General features: G+C 38.3%; 1 protein-coding gene across 1 annotated transcript in view; it reads right to left on the bottom strand.

Moving 5' to 3' along the window:
• The window catches only part of IL13RA1 (interleukin 13 receptor subunit alpha 1), a 67,968-nt gene that overhangs the window by 11,862 nt on the left and 37,679 nt on the right, over positions 1–18,427 (bottom strand). Inside the window, exons 9-10 of the mRNA XM_043458535.1 lie at positions 17,478–17,574; positions 13,978–14,062 (exon numbers count right to left, since the gene is read on the bottom strand). Coding sequence (XP_043314470.1) covers positions 13,978–14,062; positions 17,478–17,574 — 182 coding nt within the window. The remainder of the gene's footprint in view (positions 1–13,977; positions 14,063–17,477; positions 17,575–18,427) is intronic.

Genomic DNA, 18,427 nt, shown 5'->3' with positions numbered 1-18,427 from the left:
AACAGAAATAAAAACAAAAGTAAACAAGTGGGACCTGATTAAACTTAATAGCTTTTACACAGCAAAGGAAACTATAAGCCAGGTGAAAAGACAACCCTCAGAATGGGAGGAAATAATAGCAAATGAAACAACTGACAAAGGATTAATTTCCAAAATATACAAGTAGCTCATACAACTCAATGCCAGAAAAACAAACAACCCAATCAAACAGTGGGGAAAAGACCTAAACAGACATTTCTCCAAAGAAGACATACAGATGGCTAACAAACACATGAATAGATGCTCAACATTGCTCATTATTAGAGAAATGCAAATCAAAACTACAATGAGATATCACCACACAACAGAATGGCCACCATCAAAAAGTCTACAAACAGTGAATGCTGGAGAGCATGTGGAGAAAAGGGAACACTCTTGCACTGTTGGTAGGAATGTAAATTGATACAGTCACTATGGAAGACGGTATGGAGATTCCTTTAAAAAGTAGGAATAAAACTACCATATGACCCAGCAATCCCACTCCTAGACATATACCCTGAGGAAGCCAAAATTGAAAAAGACACATGTATTCCATTGTTCATTTCGGCACTATTTACAATAGCTAGAACATGGAAGCAACCAGACGTCCATCGACAGATGAATGGAAAAAGAAGTTGTGGTACATATACACGATGAAATATTACTCAGCCACAAAAAGGAACACATCTGAGTCAGTTCTGATGTGGTGGATGAACCCAGTACCTATTATACAGAGTGAAGTGAGTCAGAAAGAGAAAAATAAATATCATATTCTCTGGCATATATACAGGATCTAGAAAAATGGTACTGAAGAATTTATTTGCAAGGCAGCAATGGAGAAACAGACAGAGAATAGACTTATGGACATGGGGAGAGGGGAGGAGGGGGTGAGATGTATGGAGAGAGCAACATGGAAACTTACATATGTAAAATAGATAGCCAATGGGAATTTGCTGTATGGCTCAGGGAACTTAAACAAGGGCTGTGTATCAACCTAGAGGGGTGGGATGGGGTGGGAGATGGGAGGGAGGTTCAAAAGGGAGGGGATATATGTATACCTATGGCTGATTCATGTTGAGGTTTGACAGAAAACAACAAAATTCTGTAAAGCAATTATTCTTCAATTAAATAAAGAAATTTAAAAAATAATAAAGGAAGATTTGACTGCAAAAAAGAAAAACCTTTTGTACATCGTTAATCACCCTAAATACAATACAAAGGCAAACATGATGACAAACCAAAGGATTACTAATTGATATATTAACAGTTTTACAAACCACCAGGGTAAAGAATACTGCAGGGCAAAAACAAGCAATGAACAAGAATTTCACAGAAGAATTAATTCAAGTCAATGAACACGTGAAAAATATAAAATTTGATATGTACCCCCAATGTTCTTTGCAGCACTGTTTATAATAGCCAGGACATGGAAGCAACCTAGATGCCCATCAGCAGATGAATGGATAAGAAAGCTGTGGTACTATACACAATGGAATATTACTCAGCCATTAAAAAGAATACATTTGAATCAGTTCTAATGAGATGGATGAAACTGGAGCCCATTATACAGAGTGAAGTAAGCCAGAAAGATAAACACCAATACAGTATACTAATGCATATATATGGAATTTAGAAAGATGGTAACGATAACCCTATATGCAAGACAGAAAAAGAGACACAGATGTATAGAACAGACTTTTGGACTCTATGGGAGAAGGCAAGGGTGGGATGATCTGAGAGAATAGCATTGAAACATATATATTATCAAGTGTGAAAGAGATCGCCAGTCCAGGTTGGATGCATGAGACAAGTGCTCAGGGCTGGTGCACTGGGATGAACCAGAGGGATGGGATGGGGAGGGAGGTGGGAGGGGGGTTCAGGATGGGGAATACATGTAAATCCATGGCTGATTCATGTCAATGTATGGCAAAACCCACTACAATATTGTAAAGTAATTGGCCTCCAACTAATAAAAATAAATGAAAAAAATTTTTGATATGTAAATTTAAAACAAGATGCCCTATCCTCATCTATCACATTGGGAAGAATATTTTTTTTTAAATTAGATACATTCCTGTGGGCAAAAGCATGACCAAACCACCAGTGAGTCATACTACTGGTTGCTATGTAAGTCAGTACAACTTAGTTGTAATTAGTGCTTCTTGTGAAAAATTTAAGTATGTGTATTCTAATGCCACCATTTCCTTAATATGAAGGAATAATACCCTAGATATTGAACCAGAGGGTTTAATGAGACAGCATATATTATATATTTTTATACATCAGTAAAATAGACCTTCCTCATTTTCTTGAACCTCTGTATAATATTTCATTGTATGACTGCACTATAATTTATTTAACCAGTATCCTTAATATTAATATTTTTTTTATGATATTTAGCCCATTGAAATTTATTATATCATTGAACATGTTCTTGTATATTAATAGATATTTAACTTGTACATCCTTTCTGGATAACAATTTGTCAATGGCAATTCAAGAGTTTAAAATGAATATAATCTCCTTTAATCTGGGAATCTTAACTGTAACAATTTATCCCAAGAAAGTAATGAAATGTATATGCTAATATTAGCTGTGAAATGATACCTATAATAATAAAATTTAGATTAATCTAAATGGCCAATAATAGGGAACTGATCAAGTGCATCATGATATTGACACTCTGCTGCTGTAGCATGAAAGCAGCCATAGACAATATACAGATGAATAGGCATGGCTGTGTTCCAACTCAACTTTATGGACACTGAAATTTGAATTTCATATAATTTTCTTCTTTAGATTTTTTTAAACTACTTAAAAGTATACACACCATTTGCAGCTTGCAGCCTGTATGCAAACAACTGGCAGACAGGAGTTGGCCCATGGTCTGTAGTTTACAGAGAAATCCTATGAGGAGGGTCGTGGATGGCAGCGTATTTTTTTTAAATTGAAGGATAATTGCTTTACAATGTTGTGTTGGTTTTTGCTGTTAACGACAGCATGAATCAGTTATAAGTATACACATATCCCCTCTCTCTTGAGTCTCTCTCCTCCCATCCCACACTTCCATCCTGCCCACCCTTCTACCCTCTAGGTCCTCACAGAGTGCCAGGCTGAGCTCCCTGTGTTATCTAGCAACTTACCACAAGCTATCTGTTTTACACATGGTAATGTATATATTTCAAGGCAGCATAGTTCTTCTGTTTCCCTAAATGCCACAATAAAAAGCACAAGCAGGAAAGGTGAGTCTGCAGTCTAAATAGGAAGGCAAAGCCAAAATCCACAGACACAGTCTGCAACAAGACCAGATCAAAGTGATGCTCCAATGAACTCTGAAATATGACTGGATGGCCAAATTAGAGATGCTACAAGAGCAGGATGGTATTAGTTACAGGAGAGTCTGGAGACAGAATCAGCAGGGCCTCTGGTAGATGTGAGGACTCTAAGACAACTCACTGAAAGGTCAGCAAGCTGATGTATAAAGTGAGTGAGTCTGGCAGGAGTCTGCATTGTCCAAGCATGACCAAGTGCAAGGAGACCATGGGACAGCCTGAGAGCCACCTGGGCCCTTTGAGCTCTCAAAATCACCCAAAGCTCCCTTCCTGGGCCAAGTCCACTCTGAAGAGAAACTGATGGAAACAAACTCCACACTGGCTAGGATAGAGCCAGGAGACACAAACTAGAGTTCAGATAAAAGTAGAGGAGGTGAACAGGCAGAATCAGATTTCAGAAAGGAATTTACTATAATTAAATTGGCAAAAATAATAGAAGATGGAACTCTATATCTGTGAAATTAGGAAAAAAAAAACTATCCTAAATCAAGCCTCCTTCTAAAACTTCAGGGAAACTACTTTCATGTAAAAATAAACAACAGAATAATACTGTTACAGAATTAAAGTAGGCCAGAAAGATGTCCACCAAAAAAATAGATGAAAATTATAATCTAATGTTTTAAAACTAGTGAAAAGATATTAAGAAAAAGTTATATGATATGGAAAAATGTACATGATATCAAAGAATATAAAAATTCAAAATAAGAGCAACTCAGAAATTATATGGTAAAACCCAAGAAATAGTTAGAAGTAAAAGAAAATAATCATTTCAGAAATGAAGACTAGCTAGAGGAAACATGGGCAAATAAACATAACAGATAATACCTTCAGTGAAACAGAAGATGAAAAGGATGATGATTTTTAAATCAAAAAGAAATGAGATTAAAATAATCAAAAAGAAAGTTATCAAAAGGATGTGACAAACATAGAAGACAGGCAAAGAAAATAAGGGGACAGAATAACAAAGTCTATAAGCAAAGAAATTTTTACTGAAATTTTAAAAAATGATTTGAAACTACATACTGAAAACGCACACTATATACCTTGAAAAATCAACCCAGAATGACTAACATCAAGACATATCCTAATAAAATTATTAGACTTGAAGGAAAAAAGTCTTTTGACAACCAGGCAAAAAAGACCAAGTGTTTCAATCCAGAGAAAATTGTCAGTAGACTTTGACAACATTTATGCCAGAAGAAAATGGATGACATATTTAAGACACCCAAGGCAAGAACATGTAAGTCGAGGATTTTATATCTAGCTAAAATGACTTTCAATTATTAATGAAGGAAACTCCATCAATATGTAAATAATTCAGGAAATGTTGGTCTCATGAATCCTGAGAAAACTTTTGGTGCTTCATAAAACCAAAATTACTGGAACGACATCAACAGAAAGACTGGGAGTTAGCATGAAATACACACCATACAGAATTAAGACTAAAAAGGACTGCTGCTGCTGCTAAGTCGCTTCAGTCGTGTCTGACTCTGTGTGACCCCACAGACGGCAGCCCACCAGGCTCCGCCGTCCCTGGGATTCTCTAGGCAAGAACACTGGAGTGGGGTGCCATTTCCTTCTCCAATGCATGAAAGTGAAAAGTGAAAGTGAAGTCACTCAGTCATGTCTGACTCTGTGCGACCCCATGGACTGCAGCCTACCAGGCTCCTCTGTCCATGGGATTTTCCAGGCAAGAGTACTGGAGTGGGTTGCCATTGCCTTCTCCACTAAAAAGGGCTATAAGGGAGAAAATATAGTACATAATGACCTTATGTAGATACTAGACAACTTCAAGAATGGGGAGAGAATGGGAAGAACAAATGGAAAATTTGCTATTTTTGATAATCATTAAAAATTATTTTATAGCTTTGTCAAAAGTTCAGAAATTCCTTCAGTTCTACCTGCTTATTTCTCATCTGTTAAATTCAAATAAAGATATGAGCATTTTATTAAAACATGTTATATAATATGATTGGTTAAAAGTGTAGACTTGAGGGGGCTTCCTTGGTGGTCCATTGGCTAAGACTCCCCAGTCTCAATGCTGGGGGCCTGGGTTTGATCCCTGGTCAGGGAACTAGATCCGACATGCCACAACTAAGAGTTCACATGCTACAACTAATATCAAAGATCCCACATGCTGCAACTAAGACCCAGCACAGTTAAAAAAAAAAAGATATATATTTTTTGAAAACTGTGGACTAGAGGATAAGAATGCCCGAGTTCAGATCCCAGCTCTAACACTTGTTAGTTGAGATCCTAGCTCTGCTAGGTAGCAGCTGTGTAACCTCAAATGAGTTACACATAATCCCTCTGGTGCTTCATTTTCTTCATCTGTAGAGTGGAGATAAAACCTACTGCAGAAGAGGGACAAATTAATGAAGGAAAGGCTTGGACAAGTGTCTGACACATAGCAAAAGTTCAATAAGTATGAACTGTTATTACTATTATTGTTACTATTTTTCCATTTACCAGTAAAAGTGCAGTTAGTCCTCCAGAAGATATTCATAGGTTATGTGCAAATACTACATTTTATATGAGGGATTTGAACATCCATGAATTGTGGTATTTGAGGGGGTCCTGAAGTCAGTCCCCACAGATACCAAGGGATGACTGTAAAAATGATTTTAATTAAAAAAAAGTAACCTGAATATTACCTTTTCATTGGTTTCTGCTCATTAGACCCAATGCTTAAACTGTGTTGGACAGGAAAAAAGCAATCAGCACACTGCAGCAGAAATAGCTTCTAAAGATACATTAATTTTTTAATTGCCTTTTTTCATTCCTGAAACTTTGATTACTCTCATTTTTACCCACCATCAGCATCAGGGCCTTTGAGCACTATGTCTGCGAATATGTTCATGTAAGGTTAAAGGGACAAAAGCAAAAGCTCTGACCTATTATCCAATTATATGTCAGTCTAATTTTGAAATTACTTGTAGAAAAAACCTAAATCCATAAAATTACAGTCCACGACTCAATTCTTACCTGATTGATTTTTTTTCCAATTGATTTTTTTAAATAAGATAATCAACAACAGAATAATGGCCAAAGATGAAAAACATCCTAGGTGAAAAAATAATAGGTGTTTGGGTGGTGAACACAACTAGTTTTTAGTTGTTAGTCATCCTAGAAAAATACATGCATGTAATAATATTTTTTTAAAGAAAGAAACAAAAGTCATAGAATAATGGAACATCAAATCTCAATTGAAGAATACTTTCAAGATTTGGTTATTTCCTGCAGTGAATTACCCACAGGGGTGAAGTGGGCTTCATGCACCTTAGCATCACACAAAACACTGGACTTTTATGTGCAAGTCAATGGATTACGTGCCTGTCTTCTTCAGAGCAACATTCACAATAGAAAATTGTACAATATGAATCATAAATCCCCATGCCTTCAAATCACCGTAGCTTAGAAAGAACTAGCTGAATGTGGTGTGGAGGGGACTAATTTGATCAGCTGAGGTGGTTATCAATTCAAACCCTCACTTTAAAAATTGATAATTAAAGGGAAAGAATTAAATACGTTTCCTGCCTTTCTAGCAGAAACTGAACTTGAGAACAATTAAAAAGAGCCTAGCTGATAATTGAGAGCAGTGCTTATAGAAAAGTGTCAGCTTAGAAATGTAGATTAAATGATAGATGAGAAAAATCATCATCATTTCACAACCACTAATGAGATTATTGAATCAAGCAAGGATACTAACTGGCCAATAAAAAGCATCAGCTGAAGAGTTGACAGGGTGCTAACATGACACCACACAGATTATCTTCCAGTGACAAGGGGAGGCAACGTGTAGATGGCAAGTGGGGACATGTTATTATCACCTTAAAGACAATGGTCAATCAGCCTCACTGTGGGTGGACAACTGGATATTATCTGTCTCCTGACACCCGGGACAGCTGGAAAGATTGAAATATGGACTGAGCATTAGATGATATGCATGCATGCTAAGTTGCTTCAGTTGTGTCTGACTCTTTGCGACACTATGGACTATAGCCCACCAGGCTCTTTTGTCCATGGGATTCTTTAGGCAAGAATACTGGACTATGTAGCTATTTCCTTCTCCAAGGGATCTTCTCAACCCAGGGATTGAACCTGCATCTCTTATGTCTCCTGCATTGGCAGGCAGATTCTTTACCACTAGTGCTACCTGTTAAGCCCGTATTAGATGATATTAAGGAAATAATCATTTTTAAAGTGAGGTCATCTTAGCTTTTAAAGATACATACTGAAGTTTAAAAAAAATCAGCAGTATTTGGAAGTCAACTTCAAGTTAAAAAGGCTGTTTTCTAATCAGGAATTCAAAACTGGCACAGGACTGAAAATAAAATTGGTTTCCAAAAAAAATAAAAATAAAAAAAATAAAATTGGTTTCCAAGAAGCAGGGGAAGAATAGATAATATTTTAGGGATGAAAAAGAAATGCAGATGCAGAAGAAAAGCAATTCCCTCTGCAAAGCCCCCACCCCCCAAATATGGCCCGCGGCCCAATTAGTCACAAAGAAAAGGCAAACAGCAAAGCAACAGGAAAAAATGCTGTTGGCCAAAATGTTACTACAGTGATAAACAAAACATTGTCAAAACACTAGAAACCTTAAGGAGAACTATACAGAAGATTTAATTTATTGGTAGCCACACCTAAATACATTTTAAGTACCACTACTTATGGTACAGCATGGAAGAAGAAAGTGTTTAGAAAGGGCATGGATTATTTCTTGGGATTAGAAACTGGTCACTTTGGGCTACAATGACTTTTAGTGCAGGTTCTGGAATTATCTGTCTATGTGATAGTCCTTGAGAAATTTCTCCGTGGCCCCCAGTGTCTCCATCTTAAAAGTGAGAGGCTGGACTAGAATCTGGAGTTTTGATAATTAAAGGCAACTAAACATGTAAACATATACCTCATTAGATGACCTCTAGGGCAATGTTCATTCCGTAATTATTCATTCCATAATTCCATGGTGCTAGAAGTAAAAGGACAGTCTTTCTGCTAGCATATGCAGTTCAATTTGTGAGGTTTGTTGCCATGTAGAGAAAGCAGATTAGTCATCCAGTTAAAAAGCAAACATGGAGATTTGTTCTATTACCCTTTCCCCTGCCTGGCATTTTTATTATACTTTTAGTTTTAAACACTAACTTTATTTAATGGTCTGCAGCCACCACAAACAAAAACATCTTATGCTTTTAGTGGTCCATCTTGTCAGTGTATCTGCCTCACTAAATTATAGAATTATCTGACTCATCAGGACAACATATTATCCTCTAGACAGCAAATTGAAAAAAAGCAATTTTCCCGTCTCTGAGAAAGATACTTGACTTGATTTTGCTGTCAATGTTACCATCATTCACTCTATCACCCAGACCTGAAATTAATTTTTACTCTCACTACCTTTCATCACCCACACAGAGTCACTGAGTTGTAATGAGTTTCCTTTAATAATGTCTCTTGCATCAATCTCCTCTGCCATCACCTAAGTTCAAATCCCTATTATCTCACAGGCTTGGATAACCATGATATTCTCTTTTCCCTTAATGACTTGTATGGTGTTTCTTTATTATAAAAGTAATACATGCTCATTACAGGCAATTTGGAAATTTCAGAAACATAGAGGGAGAGACAAAATAATATCAATTATCCACAATCTTTCTGCCCAGAGATGATTATTTTGACCTATTTCCTTCCACTAATGAGTTCTATGTATATATTGATGAATTTTTATAAAAATTAGGATTGTAATACACTACACATTTATGGCACGATTTTTATACTTATGTCATAAGTATTTTGTTAGGACACTAAATGCTTTGAAAACCTAGTTTGTTAAAAAACTTATTCTTGATTGTTGATGTTTCCTTGGCTTCTAGTTTTTCGTGTTAGAAACAAATTCTGCATTGGCCATCCTTATGTCATTGTTGGATTATTTTCCTAAAATAAATTCCTAAAGAAATAATTATAAGATCGAAGATGATTCTGGTTACATTTTACTGAGTTGCCCTCTGGAAAGAAGGGCATTTTACAGGCCCACCAGTGGTGTGTGAAGAGTGCCAGTCCCCCACCCATTTGTTAACACTGGATATTATCACTTTTTAGAAATTTAATAAGCTGGAAATTCATATATCTTTGGTTATATGTCTCATATATATCAGTGAGTCCAAACACGTTTTCACAGACATTGGGCATTTGTGTCATGGCACTTTGACTGTCTTCATTGCTAAGAGTGGTAGCAAACTCAAATGCCTTTCAGGGGTCTAGCATGTTAGGTCAATGGGTGAAACCACAGTGGCAATTGGGAATGGTAGGGCCTGAGATGAATTGGTAGTCCATGCCCTGCTTAAGATCCCAAATTGAAAAATTTTAAATACACCACACTGGCCAAACAAAACATCTGTGGGACAAATTCAGGACTAGATTATCAGTTTGCTACTGTCTAGCACTTCCTCTCTCTAATTCATTCCCTTCAGGTTGTTGTCAGAATGATAGGTGTGGAGACAAGGGAATCCTCCTACACCACTGTAATGTGGTGTATTGTATTACACTGAATGTAAATTGGTACTGCCACTATGGAGAACAGTATGGAGATTCCTTAAGAAGTTAAAAATAGAGCTAAAAAAATAGAGTTAAATAAATAGAGTTAAAAATAGAGCTTAAGAAGTTAAAAATAGATCCAGCAATCCCACTGCTGGGCATATATCTGGAGAAAACCATGGTCCAAAAGGATATATGCACCCCAGTGTTCACTGCAGCACTGTTTACAGTAGCCAAGACATGGGAGCAACCTAAATGTCCATCTACAGGGGAATGGATAAAGAAGATGTGGTAATATTTATACAATGGAGTACTACTTGGCCATTAAAAAGAATCCCATTTGCAACATAGACGGACCTAGAGATCGTCTGGGAGTAAGTCAGACAAAGACAAATATCGTATATATTGCTTATATGCAGAATCTAAAAAAAAAAAAATGATACAAATGAACTTATTTATAGAACAGAAATAGACCACAAACTTACAGAATAGATTTATGGCTACCAGGGGCAGGGAGGGTGGGGGAAAGGAATAGATTGGGGAGTTTGAGATTGACGTGTACACACTGCTATTGATATATTTAAAATGGATAACCAACAAGGACCTACCATATAGCACAGGGAACTCTGCTCAATATTATCTAACAACCTAAATGGGAAAAGAATTTGAAAAAGAATAGATACATGTATATGTATAACTGAATCACTGTGCCGTACACCTGAAACTAACACAACATTGTAATCAGCTCTACTCCAATTTTAACTATTCGGTTGGCCAAAAAGTTCGTTAGGGTTTTCCATCCCATCTTACAGAAAAACCTGAACAAACTTTTTGGCCAGGCCAGTCAGTCAGTTCAGTCGCTCAGTTGTGTCTGACTCGTTGCGACCCCATGGACTGCAGCATACCAGGTTTGCCTCTCCATCACCAACTCCCAGAGCTTGCTCAAACTCATGTCCATCGAGTCAGTGATCCCATCCAACCATCTCATACTCTGTCATCCCCTTCTCCTGCCTTCAATCTTTCCCAGCATCAGCATCATTGGCCACGCCAATGAAAAGTTAAAAAAACAAAGAATGATATTCCTACTACCTTCTCATAGAGACCAACCAAAATGTGACTCCAAATCTATTTCTGGGAACTCCTCTATCCCAACCCAGTATTTCTACCACACAGAACTCTAAGGAGACTGTGAGGCTCTTGAGGACAAACATCCTGTCTTACAAAAGGCCCTGCAGCATGGTGGAAAGAGAGAAATCTAGAATCAGACAGTTCTTGGTCAAATCCCACCTTATTATTTCCTTGCTGTGTGACTGCAGTAAAGTTATCTAACCTCACTGAGGCTCTAATTCCTCATCTGCAAAACGCTACTAAGAGCACCAACACCACAGGGTGGGTGTGAAGATGGAGCACTGAATACACTGTGTACACATGGGTGACTGCCAGTCGCTGGTTACAGGTATTGTTAGAATACTTGCACAATTCTTAGCCTCCAGCATTTACCACAGTAGCTGGCAAAATGAAAACAGAGGGGTAATCCTAAGGAAAATGTCTGTAACAGTGATTTTCAAAGTGTGGTCTGTGAATGATCTTGCCAGGAGAGGTATCATTGTTGGGCTCCTGTTAAGTATGCAGTTTCCCGGGAACCATCCCAGACCCAGTGAGTTCGAACTTCTCGAGGCAGGGCCCAGGATTCTATATTCTTACAAGCATTCCAGTCAACTGTGACCACCTTGGTCACAATATATGAGCCCTTCATCAGGCACCTGACTTCTGGATCTCCCTGCCTAGTGGTGCCCTATATAGCAGAGTTACCCACTGTCTGTGACCCTGATTTGGTGAAAAAGATCCAGATGACTTCTCCTCTGACAGCATGCGAGCCTCTGTGCCTTCCTTCCCTAGCCACGTAGCATCACTGCCACTGTGAACCACCAGTTATTACAAGAACTGTTTGGGCATTAAAGAGAAATGGAAAGTATTATTAATAGTAATACTAAGCAATAACATTTGTTGTGGTTGTTTAGTTGTTAACTAAAGAGTTAATAAAAGAATCATATCTGACTCTTGCGATCCCATGAACTGTAGCCTGCCAGGCTCCTTTGTCCATGGGATTTTCCTGGCAAGAATATTGGAGAGGCTTGCCATGCCCTCCTCCAGGGGATCTTCCCAACCCAGGGATCGAAGCCAGGTCTCCTGCATTGCAGGCAGATTCTTTTACCACTGAGCCACCTAGGAAGGCCCAAGCACTAATATTTACTAAGCACCTATAAAGTAACTGCCAGGCACACTAAGGAATTTCTATGTATTAATTTAATCCACATAACAACATTATGCATGCTAAGTTGCTTCAGTCATGTCCGACTCTTTGCAGCTCCATGGACTGTAACCTGACAGGCTCCTCTGTCCATGGAATTCTCCATGCAATAATACTGGAGTGGATAGCCACGTCCTCCTCCAGGGGATCTTTCCAACCCAGGGATCGAACCCACATTTCTTATGTCTCCTGCACTGGCAGGCAGGTTCTTTACCGCTAGTGCCACGTATTATTACCTTCACTTTACAAGTGAGAAAACTGAGACACAGGGAGGTTAAGGAAGTTACCAAAGGTCAAATAGATGGTACATGACACAGCATAGATCCAAATCCAGACAATCTGACTCCAGAGCACAGGCTATTATCTACTATGCTCTACTATTTCCCCGAATTAAGTGTCTTATGCCTGAAGTGATTACTTTAAGATATATACAATAATATTGATATTTATTTTATTTAGTGTCTTTATTATCTTATTTGGGTGAATATATCTATCAGAGAAACCACAAACTCTGTTGTTCCCACAAGGTCTTAGCTTTCCCAGCCACAAATTCCAGCAGGAATGTCTGTAGCCACATAACTCTTAATAGTTCGGGGGGTGAGAGGTTGCTCTAGTTCCATGTCTTCTGAGGCCAGCTTTCCAGGCAATAGCATGAATAAAATCTATTTCAACTGTTTGCATGCATGTGTACTTAGTAGTTCAGTCATGTGTGACTCTTTGCAACCACAAGGACTGTAGCTCACCAGGCTCCTCTGTCCATGGGATTCTCCAGGCAAGAATAATGGAGTGGGTTGCCATTTCCTCCTCCAGGGGATTGTCCTGACCTAGGGATCAAACTCACATCTCCTGTGTCTCCTGCATTGCAGGCAGATTCTATAGCACAGAGCCATGAGGGAAGCCCTTTGACTGTTTATCTTATGTTTATATTTCCCCAAATGAAATTTGAAAGATTATCCAAGAGTCAGAAGACCTACCTATCAGTTTAGTTTCTTAAAGGAGGCTCCTTCCCCTGCATGTTTGGATCAAATACATTCTCTTCCCCAGAGAGAGAATGAAGCCCAGCGATACGAGCTGGATGAAGTATTCAGGGGATTTCTTTTTTTTTTTTTTCATTTATTTTTATTAGTTGGAGGCTAATTACTTTACAATATTGTAGTGGGTTTTGTCATACATTGACATGAATCAGCCATGGTTTTACATGTATTCCCCATCCCGATCCCCCCTCCCACCTCCCACTCTACCCGCTCCCTCTGGGTCTTCCCAGTGCAGGGGATTTCTTAAATGGTATGTTTGGCCTGAGATACAACATTTTAAATCAGCTCTTTAATCTTTTAGACAAAATGTACTTTAAAATAACCAATTTTGAAATGAAATTCTGACCCATGCTACAACATGGATGAACCTTGAAAACGTTATGCTAAGTGAAAGAAGTCAGACACAAGAGGCCAAATATTGTAGGATTCCATGTATATGAGGTACCTAGACTAGGCAACTTCATAAAGATAGAAAGCAGAACAGAGGTTATCAAGGGTCGAGGGGAATGGAGAATTATTGTTTAATGGGTACAGTTTTTGCTTAGGATGATGATAACATTCTGGAAATAGTGAGGATGGTTGAGGATGGTCCAACAACATTGTAAATGTACTTAATGTCACTGACCTGTATACTTAAAACTGGTTAAAATGGTAAAATTTATGTTAAGTATGTTTTACCAAAAAAATTTTTTTAATCCCATAGCCTCCCCTCATAAAATCAATTTTACACCCCCATTGAGTCAGAACTTACCAGGGTATCATCATTCTGGTCTCCAAACATTTCTTTAAAAATCTTGCCAGGATCAGGAATTGGAGGGAATATAATGATCTTGAGCCTTTAAGAAAACAGGGACATTTCTGATCAAATCTTCCAGTCCATAGAAATGTTCCTCTTAAATACAGCCATAGTAAAAGAGGGCTTAGACAAAAGACATGGTACACAAGTCATCTTTAGTGATAATGCAGTTGTGAAGAAATTTCTAAAGCAGGCTGAGAAATCAATGTCTCAAGAATATCAAGTGTGGGTAAAGCAAAGGACCCATCAGTAGCAGACTACTTATAATCTATCATTTAAATTTTTTTTCTAGCTTTATTGAGGTATACTTGACAAACAAAAATTGTATAAATTTGAGGTGTGCAAAGTGAGTTTTATATAGGTGTACATTGTGAAAAGATCATCACAATCAAAGTAATTAACATATCCATCACATCACATACTTATAATTGTGTGTGTGGGTCTGTGTGTGTGTTATACCCTATCATTTAAGTAACAATGGTGTTTTACTTTATCACAGATCAGATGGGAGCCTGCTATTTATAATTTTTAAAAAAATTCTTCTGAGAACAGGGGACATTCCTCTTTAACTTTTCTTTTTCTAATTTGTCTTCTCTCTATTTTAAATTTTTTTCAATTTTTCTAATTGAAGTATAATTGAGTTACAATGTTGTGTTAATTAGTTCTATACAGCAAAGTGACTTATACACATAAACGTATATTCTTTTCCACTATGGTTTACCACAGGGTACTGAATATAGTTCCCTGTGCTATATAGTAGGACCTTATTATTTGTCCATTCTATACATAATTGTTTGCATCTGCTAATCCCAAATTCCCAATCCATCCCTTCCTCACACCCCTCCCCCTTGCAACCATCAGTCTATTCTCTATGTCTGTGATTCTGTTTCACAAATAAGTTCATTTGTGTCACAGTTTAGATTCCACATATAAGTGACATCATATGACATCTGTCTTTCTCTTTCTGACTTACTTAGTATGATAATCTCCCATTGCATCAATGTTGCTGCAAATGGCATTATTTCATTGTTTAATAGCTGAGTAATATTCCACTGTATAAATATACTACATCTTCTTTATCCATTCCTCTGTCAATGGACATTTAGGTTGTCTCCATGTCTTGGCTATTGTAAATAAATAGTGCTGTTACGAACATAGCAGTGCATGTATCTTTTTGAATTACCATTTTGTCTGAATTCTGTTTTTGCATCTGATAGTATTACACTGGCCCAAAAGTTCATTCAGGTTTTTCTGTAAGACGGTGTGGAAAAACCCGAACGACCTTTTTGGCCAATCCAACAGTACCCTCTGGTGGACCTACCTCATCTCCTAGGTCTCTAAATATTGATGTGTCCTAGGGTTCAGTGTTTTGTCCTCTTTATCTCCCTCACTTTATAAGCACTCTCTTCTGGTCTTAAGGGCTTTAAATCTATTTATATGCTGAGGACTCCCAAATTTCTAACTCTGGTCCAAACCTCTTCTTTAAACTCCAGATTCATGTATACAGGTAATGATTCAGCATCTCTACCTGGATATTTAATAGGCATCTCAAACTTACCATGTTCAAAACTGAAGTCCTCACCTTTTCCCTAAAGCCAGATCTCCTCCCAATCTTCCCCATCTCAGTAAAAGGCTGCAATATTCACTCAGTTGCTGAACCCAAGAATCTAAGAGTTATCCCTTGAATCCTCAATTACTCTTACACCTCCAAAAACAAGCAGCCATCAGCAAGTGCTATTATTAATTTCATCTTCAAAATACATCCCACATCAGAATATTTCTTACTACCTTCATTGCAAACCTCCTGGCCTACACTACTCTCTTCTTTCCACCCAAACACTACAATGTTTCTTAACTGGTCTACCTGATTTTACTCTTGCCCAAGTCAAGTCTTCACTAAGCAATACAATGATCCTTTATGATTGTCAATCCAATCACATCCCTCTCCTGCTTAAAACTCTCGAATATTTTCCCATCATGCTTAGGATAACAACTCAATTCCACGCCACAGCCTACATGATCTGGTCTTGCCTCATATCCTCTCCTGCCTCATATCCTCTTGTTCTCCCCCCTTGTATGCTCTCCTCTAACAAGACACACTAAGCGGATTCTAGCCTCAGAACCTTTGCACTTGCTGTTCTTTTGGCCTAGAATGTTCTTTCTTTGAATATCTGACTGGCTCACTCCTTTAAGTCTGTCTTCAAATGTCACTTTCTCAGAGAGGCCTTCCCTGGCATTCCATGTAAGATTAGCTTCATATCACTTCCTAGCCTTTCTCCCCAGCCCAACTCCATAACTTTACTACTCACTATGTGAACCCATAGGTAGGGACTTTGTCCTGTTCAGCACCACAACTCTAGCAATTAGAACAGTGCCTGGCACATAATGCCGACAAAGGTCCATCTAGTCAAAGCTATGGTTCTTCCAGTAGTCATGATGGATGTGAGAGTTGGACTACAAAGAAAGCTGAGCACCGAACAATTCATGCTTTTGAACTGTGCTGCTGGAGAAGACTCTTGAGAGTCCCTTGGACTGCAAGGAGATCCAACCAGTCTATCCTAAAGGAAATCAGTCCTGAATATTCACTGGAAGGACTGATGCTGAAGCTGAAACTCTAATAATTTGGCCACCTGATGTGAAGAACTAACCCATTGGAAAAGACCCTGATGTTGGGAAAGACTGAAGGCAGGAGGAGAAGGGGATGACAGAGGATGAGATGGTTGGATGGCATCACCAACTCAATGGACATGAGTTTGAGCAAGCTCTGGGAGTTGGTGATGGACAGGGAAGCCTGGCATGCTGCAGTCCATGGGGCTGCAAAGAGTCAGACATGACTGAGCAACTGAACTGAACTGAGCTGGCACATAAATGGGCACTCAACACATGCATGTTTAAAGAATACTGAAATAATGATAAAATATTGATTCTAGAACCAGCTTAGTAAACTTATTCCAACTTTAGGTATTTTCCTGAAAGAGCAAACAATAGCACCAGACTAGTCCCTATGATGAAATCCAGAAAGTAAAAAATTCTCCAAGAATGAGTATCATGTCTTAGAACTTGAAGTACTTAATCCTATAGCATTAAGTAGCAACCCATTTTGCCTTCACATTAAACAAGTCATTAAATTGCTAATGATCTCCATTTCTAAAACTTATGAACTAGCAACTAACGGTTGACAAATTAGGTGTTTTAGAGGGTTGAGTGAACGTAAGTCTTATCAACATTCTAAAAATGTACAAACAGAGCACTGCCTGAGTAGCACCTTGGAAGACCAAGACTTTCCTCACCAGAAAACGGGCACAGTAATACTTGCCACGCCATCCTACCAAAAGCCAGGTATAGCCAAAATGCTGCCAACACACTGGGCAGACATCAAACACACCCACAAAGAATGATAACCATAGCAGCCAGGCTAGCAGAAAGTGTCAGGCCTGCCTGAGCAGCTGCCTTACCTTTTCAGATACAGCAGAAGGACAATGACTGCGGCTGCAACAATGACTGGAATGATGAGTAATGTGGTTATGTAAAATGTCAGATTGGCCTTCTGACCTGGAAAATGGAAAGCAAACAGAAAGACATGAGAAATAAAACCTTTTGAGAAATAAACTAAGCAATCTTGTTATATTAGACTAACGAGATTACAGCTATTTATGCCCTCTACACCAAAATATTCCCCTAAATTCTTCAATTATCTTGTCTTCTGTTATGTTAATAGTGGGGTTGGGGGGAAGTCCTGCTCTGGTGCCTAAAATTCCATGGATAAATAAGCACCTTAAGGATCATCTGAAACCAGGATATCTTAATTGGTTTTAGACAATATTAACAAAGAAGTTATATTTTTAAAATATGTCATCTCATTAACACTATCTTGTTTTATTGGTTGCTTAGCATTATTGTTGTCATTGTTTTAGTCGATAACTCGTGTCCAACTCTTCTGCGACCCCATAGACTGCAGCCCACCAGGCTCCTCTGTCCCAAGGAATTCTCCAGGCAAGAACACTGGACTGGATTGCCATTTCTTCCTCCAGGGGATCTTCCCAACCCAGGGATCAAACTCATATCTCCTGCACTGGCAGGTGGATTCTTTACTGCTGAGCCACCAGGGAAGTTCTAGAGATAGATAATATTATTTCCCATTTATACAGATGAGAAGTATAAGGCTGAGAAAGGTTTAATGGCTTGTCCAGAGGGCTTAATAAGTAATGGAGTCAAGCCTAAAACCCAGCACTGTCCAATTCCAAAGCCTTTCATTAACTGCCTTGCTACACCTAACACTTAGAATGGCATATGTCTATTTATATGCTCATCTTTTCCATGAGGGCATGAACATCCGGAAAGCATCATCAGGGCCTAGCCTTCTGTTAGGCAGCCTCTAGGATGACTCTAAATGACCCTTGCCTCC

Source organism: Cervus canadensis, chromosome X, assembly GCF_019320065.1.
Source record: "Cervus canadensis isolate Bull #8, Minnesota chromosome X, ASM1932006v1, whole genome shotgun sequence".
Taxonomy (NCBI): domain Eukaryota; kingdom Metazoa; phylum Chordata; class Mammalia; order Artiodactyla; family Cervidae; genus Cervus; species Cervus canadensis.
Note: the sequence above shows the minus strand (reverse complement) of the source record. Positions and strands in the feature narration are given on the sequence as shown.